Below are 27,006 nucleotides of genomic sequence, written 5' to 3'. Positions count from 1 at the left end.
TGGTTTCAAGCACTGGTTACTGAAAAAAAACTACTTTGTACTAGTCAAATGACCACGGCAAACAGCTGAATGTCTTTTCTATGCATTTTATTTCAATGTTTGGGACACTTTAGTCAGTGTTTCCTCTATGTTGATTTGGAAGTGGAGGCACGCCATGGTATCAGAAATAGGGCAGACGCACAATGTAGTTTGGTAAGGTTGCCTTTTAAATTATCCTGCCTGTTGGAAAGCCTGTCCACGCCCCCCGCAGGTGGACGGCGATGTCGGGTTTAGTGAGCAGCACTGCTTTTTATTTATTCCTTTTCTTCATTCTGTCTGGTTTGTGCGTTCGTGAGGAAAACATGAGTATTGTACATGTGGAGTTTGTTGTGTGACACCATGTTCGGACAGACCTGTCCCCACTGCTATGCTAAAAAAAAAATCCTGAAGGAAACACTGTTAGTGACTCAGTTACCTCCATCAAAGTCCTTTGAATCTCTCTGTCAGCAGAAGTTCCCTCAGAGAAACGACGGCCGCCTACAGGGAACACACAAACATGACATAATTTACAGTGAGGATTTAGAACATCTAGGCAGGTCCCAACTCAAAGAATTAAGCCCCAATAGGGGAATCTGAACACCTGTATTCATGTAAAGACCTTGTTTGTAATAATGAAAAACAGTTAGGGTTGGGTACTGTTCACATTTTAACCGTTATATCAATACCCGAAATTTGGTTCCCAACAGTACCTTTTTTCGGTACATTCCCTCTGTAATAAAATTATTTCAGTTGTAAAAACGATTTCAAACCTACTCATGCTATTTACTTAAAACATTGCGTTATTTATTACAGGGTTCCTACATATTTTCTATTTCAAAATTCCATACTTTCCCATATTTCCAGACTATGTGGATGTCACCGTGCAACTAATAACTTAATTATTTAAAGAAAATATTTGAAAATCCAACTGACTGGGAACTATATCCTTGCCTCTGCCAACCAGACTTTGAAGCAATTTAATAAAAAAAAAAAGGTATGCAACTGAATATGTCGATACAATTTCAAACTGGTAGCACAAAAAATCTGTTAACACATGGCATATCATAGTATTAAGTACAGCCCAAAATTTCTGCAGCACCCCTGTGAGTAGGTAGACTACTATAGCTCATACAAATCAATTTAAACCAAACCCAGACGTGTTCAATGCACATAATTTTATTCAAACAGCAATGAACTGTGCAATTTAACGGTTACCATTAGTGGTTGAAATTAGTCAAACATGACATAACCTAAAACTGTTCACTAGGAATAAGGAGCAAGGTTACCTTGCCTTTCTCTGCTTTGCCCGCCCAGAGAATTTAGCCCACCAATGAGAGAGATCATGGCTTTCAAACGAGCAAAGTGACAGTTGGTCAAGGCCACACCCCCACCCTCCACCTTGCCCCCCCCCCTCTCTCCTCCTCAATAGCTACAGACACAGAAATGGCACATACTAAGGAAAGCTCATTGTGGGATAGGGCTTTGACTTTTGCCCAAAAATCATATTCGAAGTTCGTTTGTATATTAATATTCGAATATATTCGAATATTTATTAATAATATTTTGACCATTAAATGCGTTGTTTAAAAAAAAAAAAATGAAGTCAGACCCTGGATTAAACACAAACCGTGATCTTTCGACAGGAAGTTCGGAGCCTTCACCGTAGCCTACGTAAGTGGTCTGATGTTTATACCAAATGTCAATGGTTTATACTCGTGTGCTGGTGTGTGCGTCGAGCCAGTGTGTGTGGGCGGTGTTGCCAACTTAGCGACTTTTTTTCACAAAAGTGACTAGCGACAAATCTGGCGACCTTCTATAGAAAAGACAGCGACTTTCTGTTAAATAAAAAAAGAGTCGCCAGTATTGTCCAGCAAGCACGCAATGTATTTCTCTCCTGTGGCCCCTGAAACAGTCCCCTCTCTCTTCTGGTCTGGGACTGAGGAGCAGCCCCGCCCTCCCCTCTGTGCTCTCTCATCATGCGCAGCAGCACTGAGCAGGCAGGTAGAAAGGGGAGAAGGGACAGGGTGCGGTGCCGGTGTAGGTAGGAGAGACAGCGGAACGCGACGGGAGAAAGACCCCGCTGATCTGGCCTGGCCCTGGGCAAGCCAGCTTTCTTTGAGAATTAGGGGGGAATGCACCGCTACCGAACCGACGCGAGGCGTGCGTGCGCGCGACGTGTAGTTACATTTTGAAATGCGTGAAAAAGCCTCGGAATCTGAACTGAAAACAACGTTTACAAGCAAACGCATTTACAAAAAATAATGCCCATAACAGGTTCGAATATTAAGGGCTGGCTAATATTCGTTCGAATATCATTATTTTTTTTTATATTGGAATGATATTCGAATAACGAAGTTCGGAGTCAAAGCCCTATTGTGGGACTGGCTCTAGTGGTTGTTATTCTGCACCAAGGATGAATTTCAGGAAAGAGACTTCAGATACAGTATTACAGGACCACTAAGGCCTATATAAAGGCATCCAAAGAGCACCACGTCATGGGACCTTTAAACTTAACACAGAACTTAACGTGAAGTATTTAATCACAAACGTTCAGTGTCTCGGTTTTTCTCTCCTTTTTCCATAAGCATATCCTATCACTTAAATACATGAGGCACAACACACATGCACAAACGCACACAGTTACAGTTTACTCTACGGAACCTGCTATGACGTTGGCAGTGAAGTGAAGAGCTACGCAAAAAACACCCTTTGCTAAAACAGCAAAGGCTTCCCCAAATCTCGTGGTACGTCTTTTGCCTCGCTGAAAATGCAAATATCCCTGGTCTAAGCATTTTGGCTTAACTTCATATTTTAGAGAACAGCGTATGGTAGAAAGTCTGGAGAAACAAATATTTCTCTATACCCTTGTTTCTTTTTTCTATCCAGACCAGGAAATTCCTAAAATCAAATTACATACTTTTCCAGATTTTCCATACCGCGTTAACTTTTTACACACCACACAAAATAAAACCCCTCCCTAGCTCCCTATTAAATTAAATTAAAAAATGGCTCATTTACTAGCAATTACAATGCAGTGTAACTTTTATTATTGTATTTGTATCTTATTCTATTCTAGCCTGTTTATTTTTTGTTTCATTACCGTCTTTAAATGCTCTAGAATGTTTAATTTAAAGTATTTTGAATTGCCTTGTATCTGAAATGTGCTATAGAAATAAAGTTGACATGCTTACAACCTCCAGCCAGTCAGACTGTCACAAGGGCATAGAGAACACTGTTGTGCCCATCTTTGAGGAAGTGTAACGTTGACTGCATTAACCAACGAAGTCTCACTCCATCTGCACCACAGCTCGGTGCACATGTGTCGTAGCGGAGCCCCTCTCTGTCAACATGCAGAGATGACAGAAGCTTGTGCTTACATGCTTTGCAAGGTCCCGACATTTGGAACAGACTGAATTAATGCTAATTGGCACTCTAATCTGGTCGGTACCCTAAAAAGTACCAAACCCTAAAAACTGTATATTCAGTGCATATACAGAAATCCTGGAGATAAATTCAATACCTTTTACAGGGTGGCTACAGGTATAAACAAGTTAAATTTAAGACTTTTTAAGACCACTTCTAAATGAAATTGAAGACTTGAATGCGGTGCGTTTGTAATTATGTTCAACGAGACACTGAACCAGACAACCAAAAGCAAACAACTGGACTTGCATGTGCATTATTGGTTAAATGACCATGTCCAGTCAAGATTATATAGAGCAGTTCATGGGCCATGCAACTGCCCAGGATCTACTTCAGGATTTCAAAGTAAGTGTGCCATAAATATATTATTAACTAACCTCTTGTATGTTGTGTATCATATAGTTAAGCTTTACTGATTTGTCAAGTGAATAACAACTATGGATAGGGCACTACATGTTAATTAGACAAATTAAAATGAAGTAAAAACAGCCAAATTGAGTTTTAGAATGGTATTAGAGTCTGCTGTTTACCTGCCAATATGTATAAATAGTATACAGTGCTGCTCATAAAAATAGCCCCACATCATCACATACCCTTCACCATACCTAGAGATTGGCATGGTTTTATTTCTCATAGCCTCATAGCTGGTTTGATTGATTGAGAGATGATTTTATTGAAAGTGCCCCATAACTAGGTATGGTGAAGGGTATGTGAGGATGTGGGGCTATTTTAATTCTAAAAGGCCAAGGGAACTTTATCAGGATGCATTGTATCTGTAGCCCCCTGTATTTTAGGAAGGGCATTTATTTATTTACGATACATTATTTATTCACAAAGAAAATTGGTGTCCTTAAAGGTTGGACTTTTCCTACTTTTTTTAATTAAGGAATTAAGATCAATTTCCAAAAGATGATTTTTGTATTCCTCTTTTTAGTCAACTTATCATGGGTTCATAAACTTATGAGCACCACTTGTCATTTAACCAATAAAGCACATGCAAGTCCAGTTGTTTGCTTTTGGTTGTCTGGTGAAGTGTCTTATCGAACATAATTACAAACGCACCGCATTTTTGGACTTAGGTGAGGAGTTATTTTTTTTATATTTGGCGCCAGTCCAAATTTAGCGTAACGTATCTGGTCTTGTCCTTTCCACAGGTAAATGACTGTACAAGCCCCGAATCTGGAAACATTGCTTTGAACACTTTTTCAATCCCGTCATTATACCTGTAGGAATTGTGGCTTGTCACAGTCCTCAGCACCCAAATCACCTCTGCTCGGAGTGTTGGCATAGAGCCACAATTGCTAGGCGGTCATCTGGCATGGTTGTCTCTGGATTTCCCATCCTAACATCCAGCGTTGACATCGTTGCTAGCGGTAGAAATGGTGTAGCAGAAACTAGCAATTACGGGCTGCTGGCGAGCCTTTACGTAGTACATAGTTTACCAAGTATGAAATTCTTCCGACGCATAACGCAGTCAGCTTCATAAACATTCCCAGGCACCGACCTTAACCAATAATACTTGTTCTTTTCAAGCAATTTGTAATTGAATTTCCATTTCCCCATGTTTCTAGGTGGCCATCAACCATTGCTGTATTACCTGTATGCGGCGAAATTGCAAATCCCACTGACTATGGCCACGCCAAGACCCTACCGAAGCAGCTCGATTGGTAGGGGTTAGGCATTTGACCTCGGTTAAGGTTAGGATAGCCGATTGGTCAGGGGATAGGTCATGTACAAATGGGGTTACCTTGCGTAAAAAATATTCGACCTGGCTGGCCGAACAGATTGCCTGCATTTTCACGGTTGCATGACAAACATATTTAAGACCTATCCAATCTGAATTTAAGACAATTTAATACTTTTTAAGGCCTTATTTTTAGGGAAAGTGATTTAAGACTTACCTTCAATATTTTTTTAAACCAACACGCCATTAAGTTGCAGGTTTATACGGCAACACGTTTTCTAACCATTAAACAGAGTTTGAGATTTATAAAAAAACACCCTCTTATTGTTCATATTTTGGCACAATCAATGTTTCTGACTGAAAGTGTGATGTGAGATGCTAAAAATAATCTACACGCTGTTTTCAGGTAACGTTACTTTTTGAGGTTCAACAGCCCCACCCCCACTGCTGAAAATAATTCTAGAGGAAACACTGTCAACCATCACAGCATCTACATCGAGAGCTAGGACTACATAGTATATTTTTTCAGAACTTGTTCAAATAAATTATTTATGTAAAAGCAATAACACTTCCACACTGTTAAGAGAATGCACAAAACCACCTTGCACACTGAGACCGCTAACACATCTCATTAATCAATCTGAATAACCTATCCACCTTCTACTGTCCCTATACAATATTTTCTTACCAGCTGAGATGCCACCTGCCAACTGCCTGCCCTGGAGGAATGTTTGCACTATACTCTTCATCTGTGTGATGCACCACTCAGGATCTCTGTTCACCTTTGTGGGATACAAACAACTTTAAAACAAAGAAGAGCTGCTGCTGGTGGCTAACAGCGGTCTTTGGAATCGGCTTTTGCTGCGACTCTGGAAGACTTGGAGTTAAGCTTTCTTTAAGAAGTCATTCTTAAAAAAGGAAGATGTGTTCGGAGTTTTGCCGACCCGATATGCAAAAGTTGAATCTATTAACTAGCCCCGCTACCTTCTTCGTTACTCTGCTTGGTTGTAGCGTGCAGAGGGAATTTGAAAGACAACCGTTTATCCCGCCCCTCGGATTGAGCCCTGCCAATGGTGAGTTCCCAGACCCAACATCTTGATGTGGGTCTGGCTTGTCAGGCTAAAATAGGCTATCACCCGATGCGGGATAGGATATAATATCACACAAACTTTACAAGATCAACTTAAACACTACTTAGACATCAAAAAATTAATACCTCGTAAAATGGCGATTAATACCTTTTAATAGCCTTAATTTTTACTAATTTGATTTACTACCTTTTAATACTTTTTAAAACCCAGCGGACACCCTGATATAGGAGTTACTGCAATATCCAATTCCGATTAATTTTTTATTTTGATCAATTTATTCTATTTATAGTTATATTTTAGATATTATACATAATTTGGCATTAAAATTTTATTCATTACTTACATACCTAGTTTTTTGTGATTTTGACTGTATCCAATAATAAAATCTCATCTACATCATATCTTGAAAGTGGTACATGATTATGGGAAAACACAAAAATGTTTACTCTATATAGAAAATGAGAAAGCATTTCATATTTCAAAAATATATGCTTCCTATACAAAAATGGAAATTCTTATTGGTGTCACAAAATGTGTACAATGGCCATAGGGTGTGCAATTCATGTAATGAGTCTAAGTGGCTAGGGCTTTGAGGGAATTCAAACTGAATTGACAAAAATGAAAACTACCTTCTGAAAGTGTACATCTAGTATACTTATTTATATAGCTCCATTTTTAAAATGGAGCCGTTACTGTTGTAATGTTGCTGACAAAAGTTCCAATTAAAAGGTCCAATATGTAATACTGATAGCTAGCGTTTAAAATTGTTAATAAAGTCCAAATTCAAAATACTCAAGACAGACGTCTCCACCAGGCCCTCTTTCCCAGCTTCGAAGCTCACGGGGGTTGCCAGGTTACAAACGCTTAACCCCACGCCCCACAGTTAGCTAGATGCAGCTTAGGGCTTTTGACTCCGAACTTCGTTATTCGAATACCATTCGAATATTTAAAAAAATAATGATATTCGAACGAATATTAGCCAGCCCTTAATATTCGAACCTGTTATGGGCATTATTTTTATGCGTTTGCTTGTAAACGTTGTTTTCAGTTCAGATTCCGAGGCTTTTTCACGCATTTCAAAATGTATAACTACACGTCGCGGCGACGCACGTCTCTCGGCCGTGGCTCAGTAGCGGTGCATTCCCCCCTAATTCTCAAAGAAGGCAGGCTTGCCGAGGGCCAGGCCAGATCAGCGGGGTCTTTTTCCCCATCGCGTTCCGCTGTCTCTCCTACCTACACCGGCGCCGCACCCTGTCCCTTCTCCCCTTCCTACCTGCCTGCTCAGTGCTGCTGCACATGAGGAGAGAGCACAGGGGGCTGCTCCTCACTCACACAACAGAAGAGAAAGGAGACTGTTTCGGCGGCCACAAGAGAGAAATACATTGCAATACATGGCGTGCTCGCTGGACAATACTGGCGACTCTTTTATTTTACAGAAAGTCGCTGTCTTTTCTACAGAAAGTCGCCAGATTTGTCGCTAGTCGCTTTTGTGAAAAAAAAGTCGCTAAGTTGGCAACACCGCCCACACACACTGGCTCGACGCACACACCAGCACACGAGTATAAACATCAGACCACTTACGTAGGCTACGGTGAAAGCTCCGAACTTCCTGTCAAAAGCATACTGTTTGTGTTTAATCCAGGGTCTGACTTAATTTTTTTTTTAAACTGAAGGCATTTAATGGTCAAAATATTATTAATAAATATTCGAATATATTCGAATATTAATATTAATATACAAACGAACTTCGAATATGATTTTTGGGCAAAAGTCAAAGCCCTAATGCAGCTATGTTGTTATTAAAGCCTGGGGTTTCGCAGAGCTCTGTACCCACCTGACAAGCCACGCTTTCTCGGCTTAACGTCATGCAACAGACACTTAAAAGATGGAGGAAGAATTTTGGCAGCGGGGAGATTTTTGGTACTACTACTTTCCAGACCCTGTTATACAGCTTTTCTATACACTGTACATTATTACACATTATGGTTGCATGCCAGTTTGTAACGAAGCTGGAATCATCTTATCACAAACTTGAAGCTGGCGATGGTAACATTCATATTCCATAAACTAACGTTACATACATTGTAGAGCGACCTGTAGAGAACATAAGCTGTGTCCCAATACAACAATTCAGGCTACACAGTTGTTTTGCCAAAGTTAAACTGCACGTTTCCATTATGAGGCAGTCAAACTTGCAGCTTCTGTCATATGTCCGTCACAGTGGTTGTGAACAGCTGTGTCCCACTTGCCTGGTCCCCCGGTAACGTTAGCATGGCGCCGTTAGCACCAGTAGGGATCACTTCATCGGCCGTGTCTCTTTTTTTTGCGAGTAACTAACTCAAGTACTTCATATAATTTAATGCGAGCACATGAATGTTGAAATCCCTACTATATGCTACTCTACTTCTACCATGGCTGCAGCCTGTTTTTGCGTGTTTGCGTTTTATGTCTGGCCCAAGTGTCAAAATGGGCAGTTGACAACACACAGGCCTCAACAAAAACAGACATTCCGTCTCGTAATGGAAAATGTTATGCCTGTCTCCTTCTCTCAGAAGTGTTTTTAATTTTGAATGGTCATTTAGCTCTTTGAAATCTGAGATTAGAGTTGATGTTAAAATAAGCCTTCCCCGTTTCATTGAATGTTTTACATAGGAGAAAGTGCATTTATGTCTCAACCTTACCAGTTGAACAGTGGCCACGTTTTTGTTTGGTTGTCATGATTTTTTGTGTCTTCCTGTTTCAACTGCCAATTTGTGGTCATTAGGGTTGGGTACCTGAAATTTGGATCTGAACCCAACGGTACCCTATTTATCCTATTTAGTTAGAACATTGTTATTTATTTAGAACATTTTACACAAAACTAAAAATAAACGATTTAATGTGAATCGATCCTCTGTAGTTCCAACGTAATTTGGTCGGTACCCAAAAAAATGCAGAGTTCGGTACCCAACCCTACTGAGCATGTAGTTGGTTAGGATCTGTCTCTGCTTTTAATCTGACAGTAGAAAGATATTCTGCTAATTAATAATCTCGTTTTAGGGCTGGATAATATTCTACTTTGGCCATTAGTTTCTTCCTTCCAAAGTTCCAGATAGGTTGCTTTACATTGTGTTATAATTTACTTTATTCCAAATGGTGTTTGGAGAGCAGTGTTGTTGTGAGGCTGGTCAGTGTGTCTGAGAGGGGGCAGTTAGCCTCAGTACCGGTTTCTTTACATTGTGTTATACTTGGCTTAACTCTGGTGTTTAGAGAGTAGTGTTGTTGTGAGGCTGGTCAGAGTGTGTCTGAGAAAGGGGCAGTTAACCTCAGAACCAACTGACATAGGGGACTATTTTCTGGGCTCAGCTCTTGAGTTGGGAGGGCTTTGGAGTGGAGGGTTTCTCTGGGTTTCAGGTCATTAAAAACCTTTAGTGTTCTTTTTTGAATGTTAATTATCAGTGGGTATCTCCTAATTCTGCTCTACATGCATGTGTTGGTGTGTTTCTGTGTACATGTAAAATGTATCTGCAGAATTCTTTATGTACAAATTCTGTTGGATGTTTGTCCCAACAGGTTTAGCTCTGAGTGGAACCTCACTTGACAGGGGCAATGGGTTGGATGACACTATCAAATATTATTTATGGCAAATTAGTGTTTGTTTTCCTGACATCTGGAACGTTTTTGAAAGATCATGACGTTAGTTTTCTTCACATTTACTGTAAGGACCAAGTTCTGACTGTACCTTTCTACTAGGAGATAGAACAAGGTCATCAGCATAAAACAGACTTCACCTCTCTATCTAGGAGGGAGATGCCAGGGGCAGCACATTGATCCAACTTAACAGCAACTTCATTTATATACACATTAAATAAGGTCAGACTTAGTCTCGCACTGCCAGACCAATCTCCACAGCGCTGTAGAGGAAGGTCTGGCTAGTCCACACTCAAGCTGTCAATCTTCCTCTCTAAAACCATTTGAATTTCATGTTATTTTTTTAAATATTAAAATATTTAATGCTCAAATGCAGCCTGTTATTACTATGTACTACACTACTCAGGCACACGTATTGTCAATGGCACACATGTTCTGTCCACTAGAGGAACTTCCAACATTAGCCTGGCCTTGAAGGGGACCTTCGTCGTGGCGCATTGCATTTCTTGCACCCAACTTTGTTTACATTCATTTTACACCACTAGTACACAGCGACAAACACAAATAAACAGAGAACTCTGTAATGAAACATTATCTAACAAGTGTATTGAAGCGGCTCTGTTGTAAAGGCTAACCGTACACGTTTAGCATAAGGACATCATGTTAGAAAGCACAGCCAAAAACGATTAGTCATAAATCGCTAAAAGTTAGTTGTCATCTTCACCTGCAGAAAATGTGTTCAGTGAGATGAAATTACTGTTTTCGTCAATGGAGCTGGTGGATTTGAAGAGAGCGATATAACAGTTTCAGTTCCCCGTCAGAAAGGGCTGTCTGACAGCAAGGTAAAGCGGGGAAAATATTCTAAATATAGAGTAAACCTAATGGGGTAGAAAAAGTAATCCTTTTTCAGAGGGGTCTAGCTACAGACCACTGAAAAATAATGAACTCGCTTTTTGATCCTTGATATACCCTTTGAAAAACATCAAATATAAACTAAAATGCTAAAGTCCTAGGAAAGTCAGAAACCATACCAGTTCCCCAGTGTCACTTACCGATGGCATCAATCTCATCCATAAAGATGATGCAAGGCTGGTGGTCCCTGGCATAATTGAACATCTCTCTGATCAGCCTGGCGCTCTCACCAATGTACTTGTCCACGATAGAGCTGGATACCACCTGCGGCACACACACACAGACATCAGCTGACCGGCTGCAGTGTAGCAGTACACCCTGAAATTGGTACTGACACTCACCTTGAGGAAGTTACAGTCCAGCTGACTGGCCACTGCTCTGGCAAGAAGAGTCTTCCCAGTGCCTGTTAAAGAATAAAAAATAAAAAAAATAAAAATAAAAATCACTCATCAATACTAGACTAGGGCTGCAGCTATCAATTATTTTAGTAATAGAGTATTCTACCAATTATTCCATCGATTAATTGAATAAATCGGATAAGAAATGTTTTTGCTTTATAGTAAATAGCAGTAGTAAATATATAAAAGAAAGGTTTCATTTTTAGAAAAAGAAACCATTTTATTGCTTAAATTGCATACAATAACAGGAATAGATGCTAATATTTTTAAACACTGGGGGCATGCAAATCTTCGCGCCCCTTAACCTTCATGCCTCTGGCATTTTACACTGCATATACAAAAAAAGCTGTTCACTAATACATGTGACTGTACAAAGCTTACAGCGGGGCTATTCAACTACTGTATACTGTTCTGGGAGACACATTTTCAGAAGGCTGATCTGAGTGAAGTTTAGAAAGATTGAAGAATGCAGACATCATCTGCATGATCCGATAACATCATTTACGTGCATATTAAGTAGCCATGTGCAGGAGGCGCTGGTTAAGAGGGGGCTGGTTTGTCTCCGCCAGCAGCTAAATTTACCGACAGCTTACTTACTCAAGGAATTGTTTCAGCCCTATACCAAAAAAAAATAATTACTCAAATGTGATGGGCATGGCCTTAAAAAGGCAGGTGTGTTTTCATTTAACTACTGACCTGGAGGCCCATAGAGCAAGCAGCCTTTAGGGGGGATGATCCCCACTCTCTGGAAGAGCTCAGGGTTAGTCAGAGGCAGCTCAATCACCTGCCACAAAATAACAGCAGCATTGTTTTGGACTCAATGAATAGATAATAAAATCAAAATGCATCTGGTCTTAAGAATCCTTCCAATCAAAGCCACCATACAACCACATATATATATCAAAATGTGAGTAAGATAATAGAAAAAAAACAAAAAACAGCCAAAACTCAAGAAGTCTATCCTGCTGAATAATTGTTGCAGCTTTGTTGTACCTCTCTCAGCTCACGAATCTGTTCAGACAAGCCTCCAATTTCAGAGTAGGAGACGCTGCCAGGGTCCTCGTGGGACATGTTGTACACTAGAGGGTCCACCTCTCTGGGCAGGTACCTTTGAAAGAAAAGGAAACAAAGGCTGAGTACACACCCATCACCAGCTGTATAGATGGTTTGCTCTCAAACCACTATGCACTTGGTTTGTGGCATTTATAGATTGAATTGAGCTTCAAAGGCACACACTCATTTGTACATTTTCAATAAGTAACCTACACAAAGATAAGCGGTAATACTTTATATCATACTTGCCAACTCAGAAGGGCTGAAAAAGGTGACACATTTTATACACCCCATTCCACCCGGTGCTAAAACAATACTTTTAAAACGATGCCTGAACTGAAAGATTTAACTTATTTCACCAGTAAATTCCTGTTAAACGACAAAAACAACCACAGGATGGGAAAAGGGTATTTTCAACAACTTGGAAGCAGCACGAGGCTGGCGAGGAGTTTCAAGTGAACGAATCATCGGTGTTGTTTTTCAACAGCAGCTGCACAATGTCATACATTCCTCTACAGTGAAATACAGAAACTTTTACACCGTTTAGCTGTCAGCATTTGAAATGCATTTGTTTACTCCAGCTGCTAGCTAACGGTAGGCTAACGTTACCTGCTGCCAAGTGTAGTGTTAACTAGCGTGACATGCGGCGATGTTTAGGTTGCCTCTAACATCCGTTTCGGAGCATCAGAGAGAAGCGCAGACATTTCAGTGGCACCTAAATAAGGCACCGAAATCTGCGTTGCAATTCGGTCCGGTAGATAACGGTCACTAAGGCAACGGGCCGTATCAGCACCGGGTCTCGGACCCCCCCGGAAAAAGAAAAACTCTTAGGATCTACACGATTCACCTGGATGACATTTTCCCATTCAAAACGGCGATTTTCGCCGAAAAGAGACTAGTTTGCAGGTATGTTATATACATTAACCAGTCCTTCCAGAAAAACGCAAGTTTTTTTTGTGATTGTTGTGGGCAAAAATCCTTGATTATGCGGCACGTTTTCTTAAAGGGGTGATAGAATGCAAAACCGATTTTACCCTGTCATAGTTGAATAACGACAGTTCGGTGGGTAAATAGGACATACATAGAAGCTCAAAATCCCATTGACACCCTTTTACTATGAAAATTTCATATTTTGAAACTGCCGCTGAAAACGGGCGAATCCCAACAAAGCTGGAAGTTGACGTCAACCTCCCAAAAACCGGAACCTTTGTCAGCCCATGGGTGTATTAAGAGAACGGTCACGCCCCAACATTTACATAGGCTACACAACAGACCTGAGATCAGTTAGTCTTCTGAATCTAGGTCGTGCAGATCTCAGAAAATGTATACATTGTTCATAGGCCTGTCACGATAACTTTGCTGGACGATAAATTGTCCCAGAAATTATTGCGATAAACGATAATATTGTCATCGAGAGACCATTTGCATCTAATATAATGATAATGGCATAATAATACAGGTACACCTTTTCAAAGATCAATACACTTTTATTTCTAAAGAATATTTAACACTGGAACTGGAAGACATTTTAAATATCCACAATATGTCTTTGATCTCCTTTAGTATGTCGTCTTTCACGCTGATGTACAGTTGTGGAATTGCCGTTTGTGACACGTAAGTTCTCAGACTACAGACTCTGTACTACATTTTACAATTATTTAACACAAAATATTAAATTTAAATAATATATAATTAATAAATTAAATCTATCTGTATGGCTATCTGCCACATGGCGAGTAAATGTACCAAAACAGTTTTGTTTTTCAGTCTTCATTTTGGCGGGGTTGTACGGCTTCTGCTCCTCTTCAGGTCGGAGCTTTCGTGGGCGGGCCACACAACACACACACACACACACACACACACACACACACACACACACACACACACACACACACACACACACACACACACACACACACAACTCTGACATACTTTCCACACTCCGTGTCCGCGGACAGCTGTAGGCTTGTACCGTTAATGTTCTGTGCATTGTCGGACACATGCAGCCACTTTCCTGAAACCGCTTGCGAGACTGACGGAAGTCCACAGCGGCGTGTATGTCCGAGCCTGTCTCCACCGCCTCCACCTGCAGGTTGTCAGCTGTGTGGTTTGGAATGAAAGGGAGAAAACGGGACGCCGAGTAACACGGGTGATATCGCTCATATACTTTCTTTTTGACGGCGCCTTAACTGCAAAGTGCTGCGGGAAACCCTGCTCCAACTCTCAACTAGCGTTTGTCTGTCTCTGTCTCTCTCTCCGCCTGGAGTCCCGCCCCCACAAAGACCATGCGACTGACAAGAGGGTTCACTCCTCGTTACGCTAAGGAACCGAGAGTGGTCCTCCAGTCTCTTTGGTAGAGAGAGACGAGGAAAACAAACAAGCATGCAAATGGAAATTATCGCGGCCGGAAAAATTATCGAGCTAATTTTTTTTTATTGACTATCGCGACAGGCCTAATTGTTCATATGCTATTTTACCATTAAATTCACTTCTGAGACTTTTTTATGCGAGAAATCAACTACTTAGAGGTCAAATATGGGCCGTTTTACGAAAATTGATGTCTAATTGCAAATTTTGTTCGACTGTGTGTCGGACTTCAGAGGCTGGTGCTGCCTGTGTTGCTGCCTCGCCGCCTGGCCTGCCTTCCTCCACAGACCCCGGCTTGCTGTGAGCCCGATTGAGCTCCGGCACGGCTGCTGCAGCCCACAGCACCTCATACCCGCGCAAAGTCACCGTTTGGGCTGGTGGACTACTACCAAACGCCGCTGCTCTGACAGAGCTCCAGGGCCTGCAACTCCCCTCTTCCTGCTAGCTAGCTAAATGCCCGGTGTATGTGAGTGAAAGCGCGGTCAGCGAGCTTGTTACGCCAGCATTCTCTTACCACAGGTTCTAGTTAATCTTATAATGTGTGTAATTATAATGTGTTGAGTTATTTAAACAAACGATTGGGAAAATAAACGCCGCTTGTCCATGAGTCTCATTGATAGAGCCTGCGGCTGGATGGAGCTCTATCAATGAGAGCTAGCTAGCCTCCTCATAGAATTCCTCTGGAATTCACAAATATTCATTAACTTGAAATCGGACACCGTTGTTAGCTTTATAAAACATTTAGTTAGATGTTGTACAAGTGGCGTGACGAAATTCAAACTGTAAATATACTCGAATTACGACCAAAAATGAAGCTAACTAGCCGCAATCTGTACACATAGGATTGCAGGGACAGTCGCAGCTAACGAAACCCGCATTCAGCTCACAAATATTCATTAACTTGAAATCGGACACCGTTGTTAGCTTTATAAAACATATAGTTAGATGTTGTATAAGTGGGTGGACGAAATTCAAACTGTAAATATACTCGAATTACGACCAAAAATGAAGCTAACTAGCCGCAATCTGTACACATAGGATTGCAGGGACAGTCGCAGCTAACGAAACCCTTACAGCTCACAAATATTCATTAACTTGAAATCGGACACCGTTGTTAGCTTTATAAAACATATAGTTAGATGTTGTGTAAGTGGCGTGACGAAATTCAAACTGTAAATATACTCGAATTACGACCAAAAATGAAGCTAACTAGCCGCAATCTGTACACATAGGATTGCAGGGACAGTCGCAGCTAACGAAACCCTTACAGCTCACAAATATTCATTAACTTGAAATCGGACACCGTTGTTAGCTTTATAAAACATATAGTTATATGTTGTATAGCTAAGTGGCGTGACATGTGTGTAACATGTGGTAAGAGATTGCTGGTGTAACAAGCTCGCTGACCGCGCTCTCACACACGGGCCATTTAGCCAGCAGGAAGAGAGGAGATGCAGGCCCTGGAGCTTTGTCAGAGCAGCGGCGTCAAACGGTGACTTTGGGTGGGTATGAGGTGCTGTGGGCTGCAGCAGCCGTGCCGGAGCTCAATCGAGCTCACAGCAAGCCGGGGTCTGTGGAGGAAGGCAGGCCAGGCGGCGAGCCAGCAACACAGGCAGCTGAACTCCGACACAAAGTTTTACCAAATTTGCAATTAGCCATCCATTTTTGTAAAACGGCCCATATTTGAGCTTTATATAGTCGATTTCTCGCATAAAAACGTCTCAGAAGTGAATTTGGTAAGGAAACATTGCAGTGTCTGGAATATGAGATTCTGTCGCGTTTCTAATGTCTGTGTATTGGGGATTCGCTCAACCAATCAGCACACGACCTCTAATGCGTGTGTATGGCGAGTCGCTCAACCAATCAGCGCGCGTCTATATGTGTGTGTACGGGGCTAAGGCTCAACCAAGCAGCGCGCAGCTCATCTAAATATTCATGACCATACCATATTTGGAAGAAAAGCTCTTGTTACAAATAGGGCCAAAACACAGGGATGCATAAGGGCCAATAAAATATCAACCGGGCCATTTTCAGCCCAACTAATGTTACATACCCCATTAGGAGACCATAAGGAACAGTGTGAAATACCCTATATAATCATTCTATCACCCCTTTAAAAAATGCGATGGAATATGCGGGATATTTATGCAATTTTATGCGATGAAATTGCGGGAACTTGCAAAAATTGCGGGAACTTGCAAAAATTGCGGTTTGATGAAAAAGAGAAGAAAAAGTGATTCCCCCAACACCATGCTTTTTTTAAACTTAATTTCCAAAAAATAGTTTACAGATATTCAGTCATTGCAATAAAAAATAGGATACAAAAATATGTACAAATAATATAATATTAAAGTAAAAATAAAAGTAATAGTCTAAACAGAGGGAAATAAAAGATACAAAAGAGAGTTTCAAAAATCGTTAATAATATAGACAGCAGGAGCACTTAAACAAAGAAATTTGAGTAGACATCAGATATTAAGATAGGTTTCTTATTGGATACCAACTTAAGAGACTCAAAGTACATGTCAAATTCAAGCTCCAACACCCTGCTTTTCGATGATGTTCACGTCGCGTAATTACGTCACTTCATAACGTTCCCATGGCAACAGGGGAAAACGGCTGCTCGTGTGAAGTAAACGCAAAATTTTTTCAACTTTTTGCTAAGATATATGTGACTTTTTTGCAACGAAAATGCGGGGATTATGAAATCATGCAAGCACCGCATATTTTGCGCGGAAATCGGCAATTTATGCGGCGAAAGTGCGGCATATTTGAAAAAAAATGCGGCCCCCTTATGAATATGCGGACTTTGGCTGATTATACTTTGAATTATGCGATCGCGTTTTTGTGGAGGGACTGATTAACTTTTCCGTAGTGAGTAAGGTGAGCCACCTCACTATTGCTAACATCATAAAATACCCTGTTTAAAACATTTTTCTTCCGGAAAAAAGCAGTGGCACTATTACACACAGAAAATGCCATAGATTTAATCTGTGTCATCATTGTCTAACTAAATTGATTACAAATACGTCACTGGATCCAAATGGCTTAGCACATCAACTAAATTTCCTGGAGGAAAACAGATGTGCATGAAGAATAATTATGAGAGCAGCAGTCTGAGCAGCTGATTGAACCCCATATTCGCTACAAACGATAACGGTGTCACATGTGCTATGAAAAATCTGAACCAAGACACTGCTTGAAAGCCATATGTAAAAAGGGACAAATGCCATGGTAGTTTTCCAGTATAAAGTGTTCACGAAAAGCAAGTGTACAGTTGGCCTGTGATACTAGTTTACCAATTGTAAGTGATGATTATATCCAGCCTACCTCATTATAGTGAGTGTAGTCATGTCCAAAGCCACTCTGGTGCCTGGCTTCAGCTGTGACTTGTCCAACTGGGATGAAACATATCATAGATTAGTGGTCACATACTAAACACTGAGGTCAAAGATTTGTGAAACTGCATTGTGTTGGCAAATTTTGAACTTTTTATCCTATCCTTATTTTATTACCGAAGATTTTCCATGACAAACAAATTAACAAAAAAGGAAACAGTACAAAGACATAACATAACTACAAATTAGCGACAGGACAAACCTATGAAATACAATGGTGGGAGGGGTGTGGGGAATTACTAGGGGTGCACTGATCCGATATTAAGATTGGATATTGGTCCCGATATTGACAAAATAGCTGGATCGGGGAATCGGAAAAATTAACAAAAAAACCTCTGTCGCATGCTGGAAGAGTGGAGCGTACAAATAAATAAGAATTCAATACATTACATCTATGTTATTTTGTCTTAGTTAGGAAAGTAATGTTTAGTTAGGAAAGTCTGGTGCCACATGGTGTAAGGTAGGTGTAAGGTGGAAGGTATACAGTGTATTATTAATTCAACAACGGTATCGGATCGGTATCAGGACTGAAAAAGTCGGATCGGTGCATCCCTAGGAATTACAGTGTTTAGAATATTCTTAAAGTGCTCATCCATGACAAACGTGGGTCACTTTGTAACACACGTTATAATGCTCGTCTAGCTCGATGGTGTTTAAAGCCCCCAACGTCTCCTTCCAGGCAGCGCTGCGACCGTTAACTTCAAGGCAGTTGGTAGGCTGCTAGTGTGGCAGGCACTCATACTCTGCTCTACTTAATGGCTAGTTGTCCTTACCTAGGTACTGCGCATGTGCAACTCCCAACAAAGATTGGACAGAAGTGAGATGCCTCACTCGGTAGCTAAAACAGAGATGCAGCAATGTGCAGTACAACAAAAATATGGTGTTTTTTTAAATTAAACCATGTAAACCTATGCTGGTACAACCTCTAAATACAATTATGAACCTGAAAATGAGGATAATATGAGCACTTTAAGTGGAAAGAGATATGATGGAACCTAAGAAGGTGGGTTGTGAGTCAACCTTATTGCGTCACATAATCCATTCCCATCTGGATATACCAATAAGGACGCTGCTTTTTCCATACTTATAAAAAAGGTTCAGGAACTCCTCAAGCCAATTATACATGTCGAAACACTTAGCCTTCCTGACTTTCCAGTTCACAAGGATTAAGTGTTTAGTTGCAAGGCATGCTAGTGTGATAATTTCTTGCGCTAATATACAATTAATGACTTGGAGCTCAATACCCAAAAAACATGTGGCTGGATCTAAAGAAACTTTGGAAAGTGTGTCACTAACTCCATCCCAAAGGGCAGTAACGGCTGGATAAGACCATAAAGAATGCACAAGGGTACCCACCACCCCGCAACTATGCCAGCATAATTCGGTTAAAACTGAATCTTTTTTTTTTGTCTTGAGGGGGTGATGTATGCTCTATGCAGTATTTTCAGTTGTATTACTCTGTCTTACACATTTGGACATCGCTGCCGAGTGCTTCCAAATTCTGTCCCACTCAAGTGTGGTGAGTGATATACCCAAGTCGTGTTCCCATCTTTCCAGTGTCTGAGTAAATTTGCTATTTGAGGAGGAGTTTGTAAATGCTTAATACCATTCCCCTCTCATTTCCTAGTTTTAAGGCTATCATCCAGATACGCATGGCAACCTATACATCCATATTAGCTTTTAATTGTAAGCAGAAAGGAAGGCAGATTCATTTATAGAGGTGTTGAAATTAATCAAATATTCGATGCATTGGGATGCGGACATGGAAGATGCTGCATCAATGCATATAATCGATTATAACGCAATGACGTCGCTCGTTAATTTTCCGGCCGCGGCATAAACATTCAAATGAAAAATAAGTCTCAGTAGTAGGGCTGGGCGATATGGCTGAAAACTGTATCACGATATAAGTGTTTCATATCGGTCGATATCGATAATTATTGATATTTTTTATGACCTATTTAAAATAAGGACCAGGAGAAAAATATATTAAATTTAAACATTTTTATTTTAAACTTAACCTTCCTCTGATTATAATCCCCTCAGTTATAAAAGCAGAAATGTCAACACAACCATGGAAACCACTCAAATAATTAAAATGTAAACATAAGTCTAAAATCAAAGTGAAGAAAGAATAAGTAAGAATTGCTTAATAAGGTGTAATAAAATGGTGCAAAGTGTTAAATATAAACATAGAGAAACCTGAAACCTGAGAAGAACTATTTTCTGCAGGTTTAGTGCTAGGTTGGTAACCTGGCTTCTGGACAGTGCTCAGCACGTCTGCCTCCGTTATTTCTTTGTAGCGTTTAGTAAGGCGCTGATGCAGAGTACCTCTCCATGGCGGTCTGCTGCTTGTGCGGTGTAGCAGCTGCAGATGTTGTTGGACGTTGCTGGCGAATACGGCTTTGCTCCAAAGTGTGAGCGCGGCTAAGGTGGTAAAACAAGTTTGCCAAACTTGATACTGTTACATGATTGGCTGTTAGAGTGTCACTCCCTACATTGCTAGGTTACCAGAGAGTGAGTGCCTTTGTTCATGCAACCAAACTTGCTTCGCAACTTCTGGTTTCTTCCGAAGAAGAAAAACAAGTTATCGAACGTTTTATCGAACGCATTTTCTATTGATATTGATTACGTGTCTATCGCGATACATATCGTTATCGTTTTATTGCCCAGCCCTACTCAGTAGCCTAACCCATTTCACTCACACAGACAGACAAACGGAGACAGACAGACATGCACACAGACAAACAAAAACACCCACGCATAACGGCTGAGCAGAGACATGGGAGAGTGAAGAGAATCGCAAATCGAGAAGAGGAAAGAAAACACTGAGAAACATCGAGAGACACTCGTTAGCTTGGAGAAGATCTAAGTGGAATAACGAAGCTGAAGAGGTGTAGCTACACTACGGCACTTTTCCTGTCTAACAGCAGTGGAGCTAACGAAGTAGCTAAAGTTGGATCTAACGGACTAGCTAAAGTTGGAGCTAACAACAGAGAGATGCTGATTTGGAGGACGCTGATTTTGGACTGGAGAGGATGACCACGTGTTTCACTGCTGAAGAGGATTTTGCCGTAGCTGGTGACTGGTTTTCGTTTTCATGTTTGAGCTGTGTTACTTGGACTAACAGCTAACTGTAAGTTGGATTTCTGTGCGTTTGCTTCACTGAAGATAGCGTCCTTCACGTCCATACCAGGCCCGCAACTTTTTTTTCTCCTCTTGGCGTATGTGTGTGTGCGTTTGTGTGTTAACACAGTGGTTTAATAGGGTTTGAGTACGAAACTGCTGTAAGGAGGAATCATTTTCTGTAGCTGGAGTGTTTTAAGTGGAAATGGGTGCCAATTTCCCACCCTGATCTCAATAACTTAGTATCTCAATATATTGACTTAATATTTCAAAAGTATTGAATAATTTGTATTATGGAGTCTGGAGATCCTTTTTTCTTGTTGAATGGGAAATCTATTCTTGGGACACGTTTCTACTGTTTCAACTGAATTTTATTAATGCTGATAGTGTTGGATGCTTTCAACGGTTTGTTCGAATTCTGCATAAGCAAAACATAATTATTTTTATAAAATGATAAATCTTTACCCGGACAAGTGACTTTTGTTCATGGACAAGTGAAACGTAAATGTACTTTTCCAAAGGACAAGTGCCTCAAAAAGTTAATGTCAAGCCCTGCTTGGCACATTGGTGTTCAGCACCTACCTGTCTGCGGCATCCAACCACATATCTGGGTCCGTTGGTGGCCTTGACAATGACTGGAGTAAAAAAAGAAACACACATTAGCGTCACATGTCTGAGCTAATCACAGTGTGTCACAGTCACAGATTGTCAGTCATTTTTATGAGTGCCAAGCTTCAATAGGGCGGGTCTTTCGTAATGCGAGCCTGTCACAGAGCAGTTGCGAGAGAGGAGAAAAAGAGGACAGTAAAGATATGGAAACGTGAAAATGGCACGATGCAGATGAATGCACCAAGCAATGTTTTGTTGAGACTAGGGCTACACGTTATTGGGAAAAAAAAAACTGTGTAAATATATACAATATACTGCAATATACCTATATAGCGAGATTAAAAAACAGCCAATAGGAATTTTTACCCTTTCAAGGGGTCCAGTTACATGCTCTCCCAGAACAACATTTTTTAGGATTTAAAGTTAAATGCATTAATCTGGTGAGGCAAACTTTAAGAGCAAAATGATGTCTATGAAAATGAAAATCTATGAAGAATGTTGTGCTTTTGTAAACAACTGTGCCCTCTAGTAAACAATTTAATCATAAACGCATTGGTTGTATAGATATCCTGTGCAAGTGAAATTATCATAGAGATACGTCTATAAGTGAAAGGTACATAATTCATTTGTTTTTGTCATGTTTTCATCTTGTTTAACTTTTATTTATTTATTTTTTTGTTTGAAATACATTTTCATTGTGGCGGTTACTTAAAGTAGGCTGATAAATCTCAATGGAGGTTTGCCGTGAAAAGATACAGGCATCGCAATTTTCTGTTCATGTGAACGGCGCATGCTAAAATCCAGTGCTAATATGGCACCGGTGCCTAAACGACCTGTATCTACCGGACAGAATAGCAACGCAGATTTCGGTGCCACTTAAATGCATGCTCTGCTCTCTGATGCTCCAAAACCGACGTTAGAGGCAACAGGTAACTTTAGCCTACCCTTAGCTAGTAACTGGCTTAAACACAGACTGGTTAAAATGCTGACAGCTAAACTGTGTAGTGTGACTGTATTTCACTGTAAAAGATTCAAACACCTGGACGTACAACAGTCTGCTACTTAAGATATGAGCTAAAAGACAAACTAGCACTTGGTTATTGCTTTTGTCGGAAAAACAACACAGACGTGATTAAATGTTGAGTTTACTTGAAACTGCTAAACCTCGTGGTGCATTCAAAGTTATTGTAAAATACCTCTTTTCTCATCTGTATTTGTAGTTTAACAGCAATTTACTGGTGAAAGAAATTATTATTGTAAGTTTTCGTTATAAGATTTTTTATGAATCATTTAAATTCCCCTCTTTTTTGTGCTGATCCGATCGGTGACTCAAAACCGTGATCCGATCTGTATCGCAAGTTTTGTGATCTGTTGCACCCCTATTGCCTACCTAGACTGTAGGTAATTACGAGGGGAGCGATGGTGAAAAATGAGCTGGACTCACCAGGATTTTGTGAGCAAGTCTCTAGTGATTGGCAGCCAAGGCACTAAGCAGATGTATAGCTTGTTAGGGGCTGTTACAGCCTTAAGGCTCAGTGGTGCTGAAATCCTCTCAACCTAAAATCATTTTTCCGGTACTACCTGTGCTGCACTTGTAATATGTGAGATGTCTGCCAATTAACTTACATTTCTCCTCGGTCAGCTGTTTGAGCACTTCTCCAACAATCTGCAAGGAAGGAGGCACAGATATGGTTAGTAAAGACAGGATAAACTCAGCCATTTTTTTCTTCTTTACAGTAGCGATGGATACATAGCCTACCTGTTACTACATACAGTTGTCGCTTAGTAAATTGAAAACATGGTGAGGCGTCATTAAGTATGTATCTGTTTTGGTCTTATAATACAGCCACAGGTTTACCGCTCCAGCGGAGAGGATGGTTCGTTTAGACAGCAGCTAAGTTTACAAGAGTTTGTCCAAAATTAAAGATTTGTTGCAAACTAAGATAAACAGACTACAAACTGACAACTTTCATTTTAGCTTGTTTGTAAAAAGTCGCTATTTGCAGAGTAGAGCGGTGTTTGGTCAAGAGTGGACAGCGCAGACTGAAATATCTGTTTCTACATGTTTCTGCCTGTAGAACGGGTATGTGGGTATTGATAAGTATTGACTTTTAAAGCATGAAGGGTTTATTGTAGGCTACTTACAGTAAGGAGTGTAGCATTAGTAAATCTGCGCCAGCGGCAGTAAATAATGTATAATCTGTATCGTTTCCAATCAGTTACATGTGCTGCATGAAATAACGCAAACACATCAGCTCTGCTGTGTGCGTTTGTGTTCAGAATCTAGGCCTGTAGCGACGCGTCGATGACGTCAACTAGGGCTGCAGCTATCGATTATTTTAGTAATCGAGTATTCTACCAATTATTCCATCGATTAATCGGATAAGAAATACTTAGTAAACAGCAATAGTAAATATTTATTATTGCTGTTTTTTTGTATATATACACAAAAGACAGGTTTCCTTTTTTTAGAAAAAGCAAACTTTCTTATTGCCATATTCCAAGACCCTTTTTTTTCAAAAAACAAATATTTTTCACCCCCTTCTCCTTCTTGCCTCTGGCTCTTTGCACTGGATATGCTAAAGAGCTGTTCACTAACCAGAGGGTAAATTTGACGGTACAAAGGTTACAGCTACACTGTTCTGGGGGACACATTTTCAGAAGGCTAATACACAGTGAGGAGAAAGCACCGGCATGATGACATTGACAACATGATTTTAAGTGGCCATCCTGGGGGGAGGAGCCGGTTTGTCTCTGGCAGCAGCTAAGTTTCCAAAGATTAGTAGCAAACCAGTAAACAGACTACAAACCGACAGCTTTCGTTTTAGCTTGTTGGTAAAACATGGCTATTAGCAGAGTAGCATGCTGTAGGCTAGTTGTGTAAAACAGCGTGGTGGACGAGAGCAGCAGCCGTTAGCTACCTTGTGTCGGGTTCACTCCGTGGAATGGATGAGTACACTGGATGTTTGTTACAGAGATGATGTAGCAGCATGTTTTCAGCCTAAAATGATCCCAAACTTTGTCATTTTCTCTTGCCTGTCTCTTGTCTTAGACCCTCTCCATTTTCTTCTTCCTTCATTTGTAATCTGGGCCGTCAGTCTTGTGTCCACAGAAGCGTAAAACCTCTTGTGCGCTAGTAACAATCCTCCGTGCGGAAACACAGTGAGCCGTACAACCTTAATTACATTGATTTAACAAAGCTTCGAGGTAAAGAATTTTGCTTCGAGGATTTTTTATAATCAAATTATTCGAGGAATCGTTTCAGCCCTAACGTCAACGTCAGTGTGTTGTTAGCGTGTTGTGTAGCTTGAGCTCTGCGCACTTCGGTGGTGCTAGCTAACCATCTTAGCTCTCCGTGCAGTTTGTTCGTGCTAGGTTAGTAGCTAACGTTAATGTTAGCTAGCTACTGGCGCCTAGACAGCTGTGTTTAGCTAACATTAGTTATCTAATGTTGGCTTGAATCGTAGCTAGCTTACAGCTGCAGAACACAGCTATCTATAGGAGCTAACGTTAGCTAACGTGAACGTTAGCTACTAACCTAGCACGAACAAAGAGAGCTAAGATGCGTTGGTTAGCCTAGCACCACCAAAGTACACACTGCTAGATCTAGCTAACGGTAGCAAGCAGATTGCAGTAGCTTTGTACAGGAGAGATTTATGTTGGGACTGTAAAACTGAAAACAGGAATTTTATATTGTGTTAAACACTCAGGAATGTCTATACTGTGCACTGCACAGTTTTTTTTGCACTACAACTTTTAAATTTTTTGAACAAGAGAGTTAGGTTGGTACTGTGAAAGAGTAAACAGGCTGGCCTTTCATTTTGTATAACAATAAAATTATTTTATTTTATTTTGTGTAAAGCAGAAGATTTTTTGCTGTGCAAAATTGTTGTTTAATAAAGTACATTATTACAATTTTTTGGGTATTTATTCGAGATACATTATGATTTTTGTTAATCGAGCAACAGAAAAATAATCGTTATATTAATCGTCCAATTAGTCGTTAGATTAGTCGACTAATCGATAAAATAATCGCCCGATTAATCGTTTAATAAATAATCGTTTACCCCCAGCCTTATCAGAATCCCGTCTATCTTCCATAATGCAACGCTTGTATCCAAATGAATTGTGTTGTGAAGTTGTCATTAGCTTCACTGCTGTTAGTCACCTCCATTGAGCCACAGGGACTTGCTGTAACGTTAGAGCACTCTAAAGGGTGTTTACCTTTCATTTGATTGTGTTTGCTTGCTACGTTGCCATCCTCTTGAACGACATTAAACACAACATACAGTTCATGAGTGATTTCATCTGCCCCGTTTAACGTGTTACCCCGGCAGTGCAGTAGCGCTGTAGCTGGCCGGTGAGAGCTGCTTGAAGGTGCCATCCTCACGCTGCTGCTGCCGTAAAACTGGACACGGCAACGTTAAGTGCTGCTGCGGCGACATCGGGTCCTCTTCCAGCATTGCTGGAGGACAAGGCATCTTGCATCGCAAGAGTGCTGTACAAAAATGTAATTCTAATTCGCCTCACACTTTTTATTTGCATTAATTTAATTCGTATAATTTCATCCCCAAGCTCATAAAATAAATTTGGGTCGCACATAAATTAACAGGGTCGGTTGGAAACCGGAACCAAACAATTATTTTTCTTAGGCCCTAGCTAAGTTAACGTAATTTACGTGTTAGTTAACGACGTTAGCTGACAGTCTCCTCTCCAGCTTGTCATGACAAACAATGTATAACATGTGTAATATATATATAGTTAATTTACGTTAGCTGACGTTAAAGGGAAGCTACGCCGATTTTCCACTGGTGTCTTTGCAGTGTGGGATGAACGGTGTTTGGCTTCCCCAGTCATTTACATAAACGTTAACTAACTTACATGACAAACTACATAACGTTAATCTTCTTAAAACATGAGTACCAACAGTGTGCTCCAAATGCACCTTAACAGGCTGTAGGGTCTCCATCACTGGGTCGAGCCCAGAGGGCATTAGAGCTGTTCATCTCAAAGCCCAGAAACATTAACATGTCGAAAATCAGGGTGCAAAGTTTGTCAAAACGGAGGTATCAGAATCAGAAATACTTTAATAATCCCAGGGGGAAATTATTTTGTTACAACTCCAGATATACAAACATATATTATCCAGACTTTAACATATATATTAAAACAAATACATGCCAAATATCGCCACAAACTAGCTAATTAACTAGCCAGAGGTAAACACTAGGCTCGTTCGAGATGAACTGCGCCTCGCCTGTAAAGCGGACGAGAGGTGGCGGGAGCAGCCGGGGGTA

General features: G+C 40.6%; 1 protein-coding gene across 1 annotated transcript in view; it reads right to left on the bottom strand.

Moving 5' to 3' along the window:
- Positions 1-27,006, bottom strand: part of psmc6 (proteasome 26S subunit, ATPase 6) — a 36,834-nt gene that overhangs the window by 6,156 nt on the left and 3,672 nt on the right. The window contains exons 3-10 of the mRNA XM_039781985.1: positions 23,336-23,375; positions 21,683-21,735; positions 17,907-17,974; positions 12,150-12,264; positions 11,853-11,940; positions 11,100-11,161; positions 10,899-11,022; positions 455-516 (exon numbers count right to left, since the gene is read on the bottom strand). Coding sequence (XP_039637919.1) covers positions 455-516; positions 10,899-11,022; positions 11,100-11,161; positions 11,853-11,940; positions 12,150-12,264; positions 17,907-17,974; positions 21,683-21,735; positions 23,336-23,375 — 612 coding nt within the window. The remainder of the gene's footprint in view (positions 1-454; positions 517-10,898; positions 11,023-11,099; positions 11,162-11,852; positions 11,941-12,149; positions 12,265-17,906; positions 17,975-21,682; positions 21,736-23,335; positions 23,376-27,006) is intronic.

The sequence above is a fragment of the Perca fluviatilis genome, chromosome 18, assembly GCF_010015445.1.
Source record: "Perca fluviatilis chromosome 18, GENO_Pfluv_1.0, whole genome shotgun sequence".
Taxonomy (NCBI): Eukaryota; Metazoa; Chordata; class Actinopteri; order Perciformes; family Percidae; genus Perca; species Perca fluviatilis.
The sequence above is the reverse complement of the archived record's forward strand: the minus strand, read 5'-3'. Positions and strand labels throughout refer to the sequence as shown.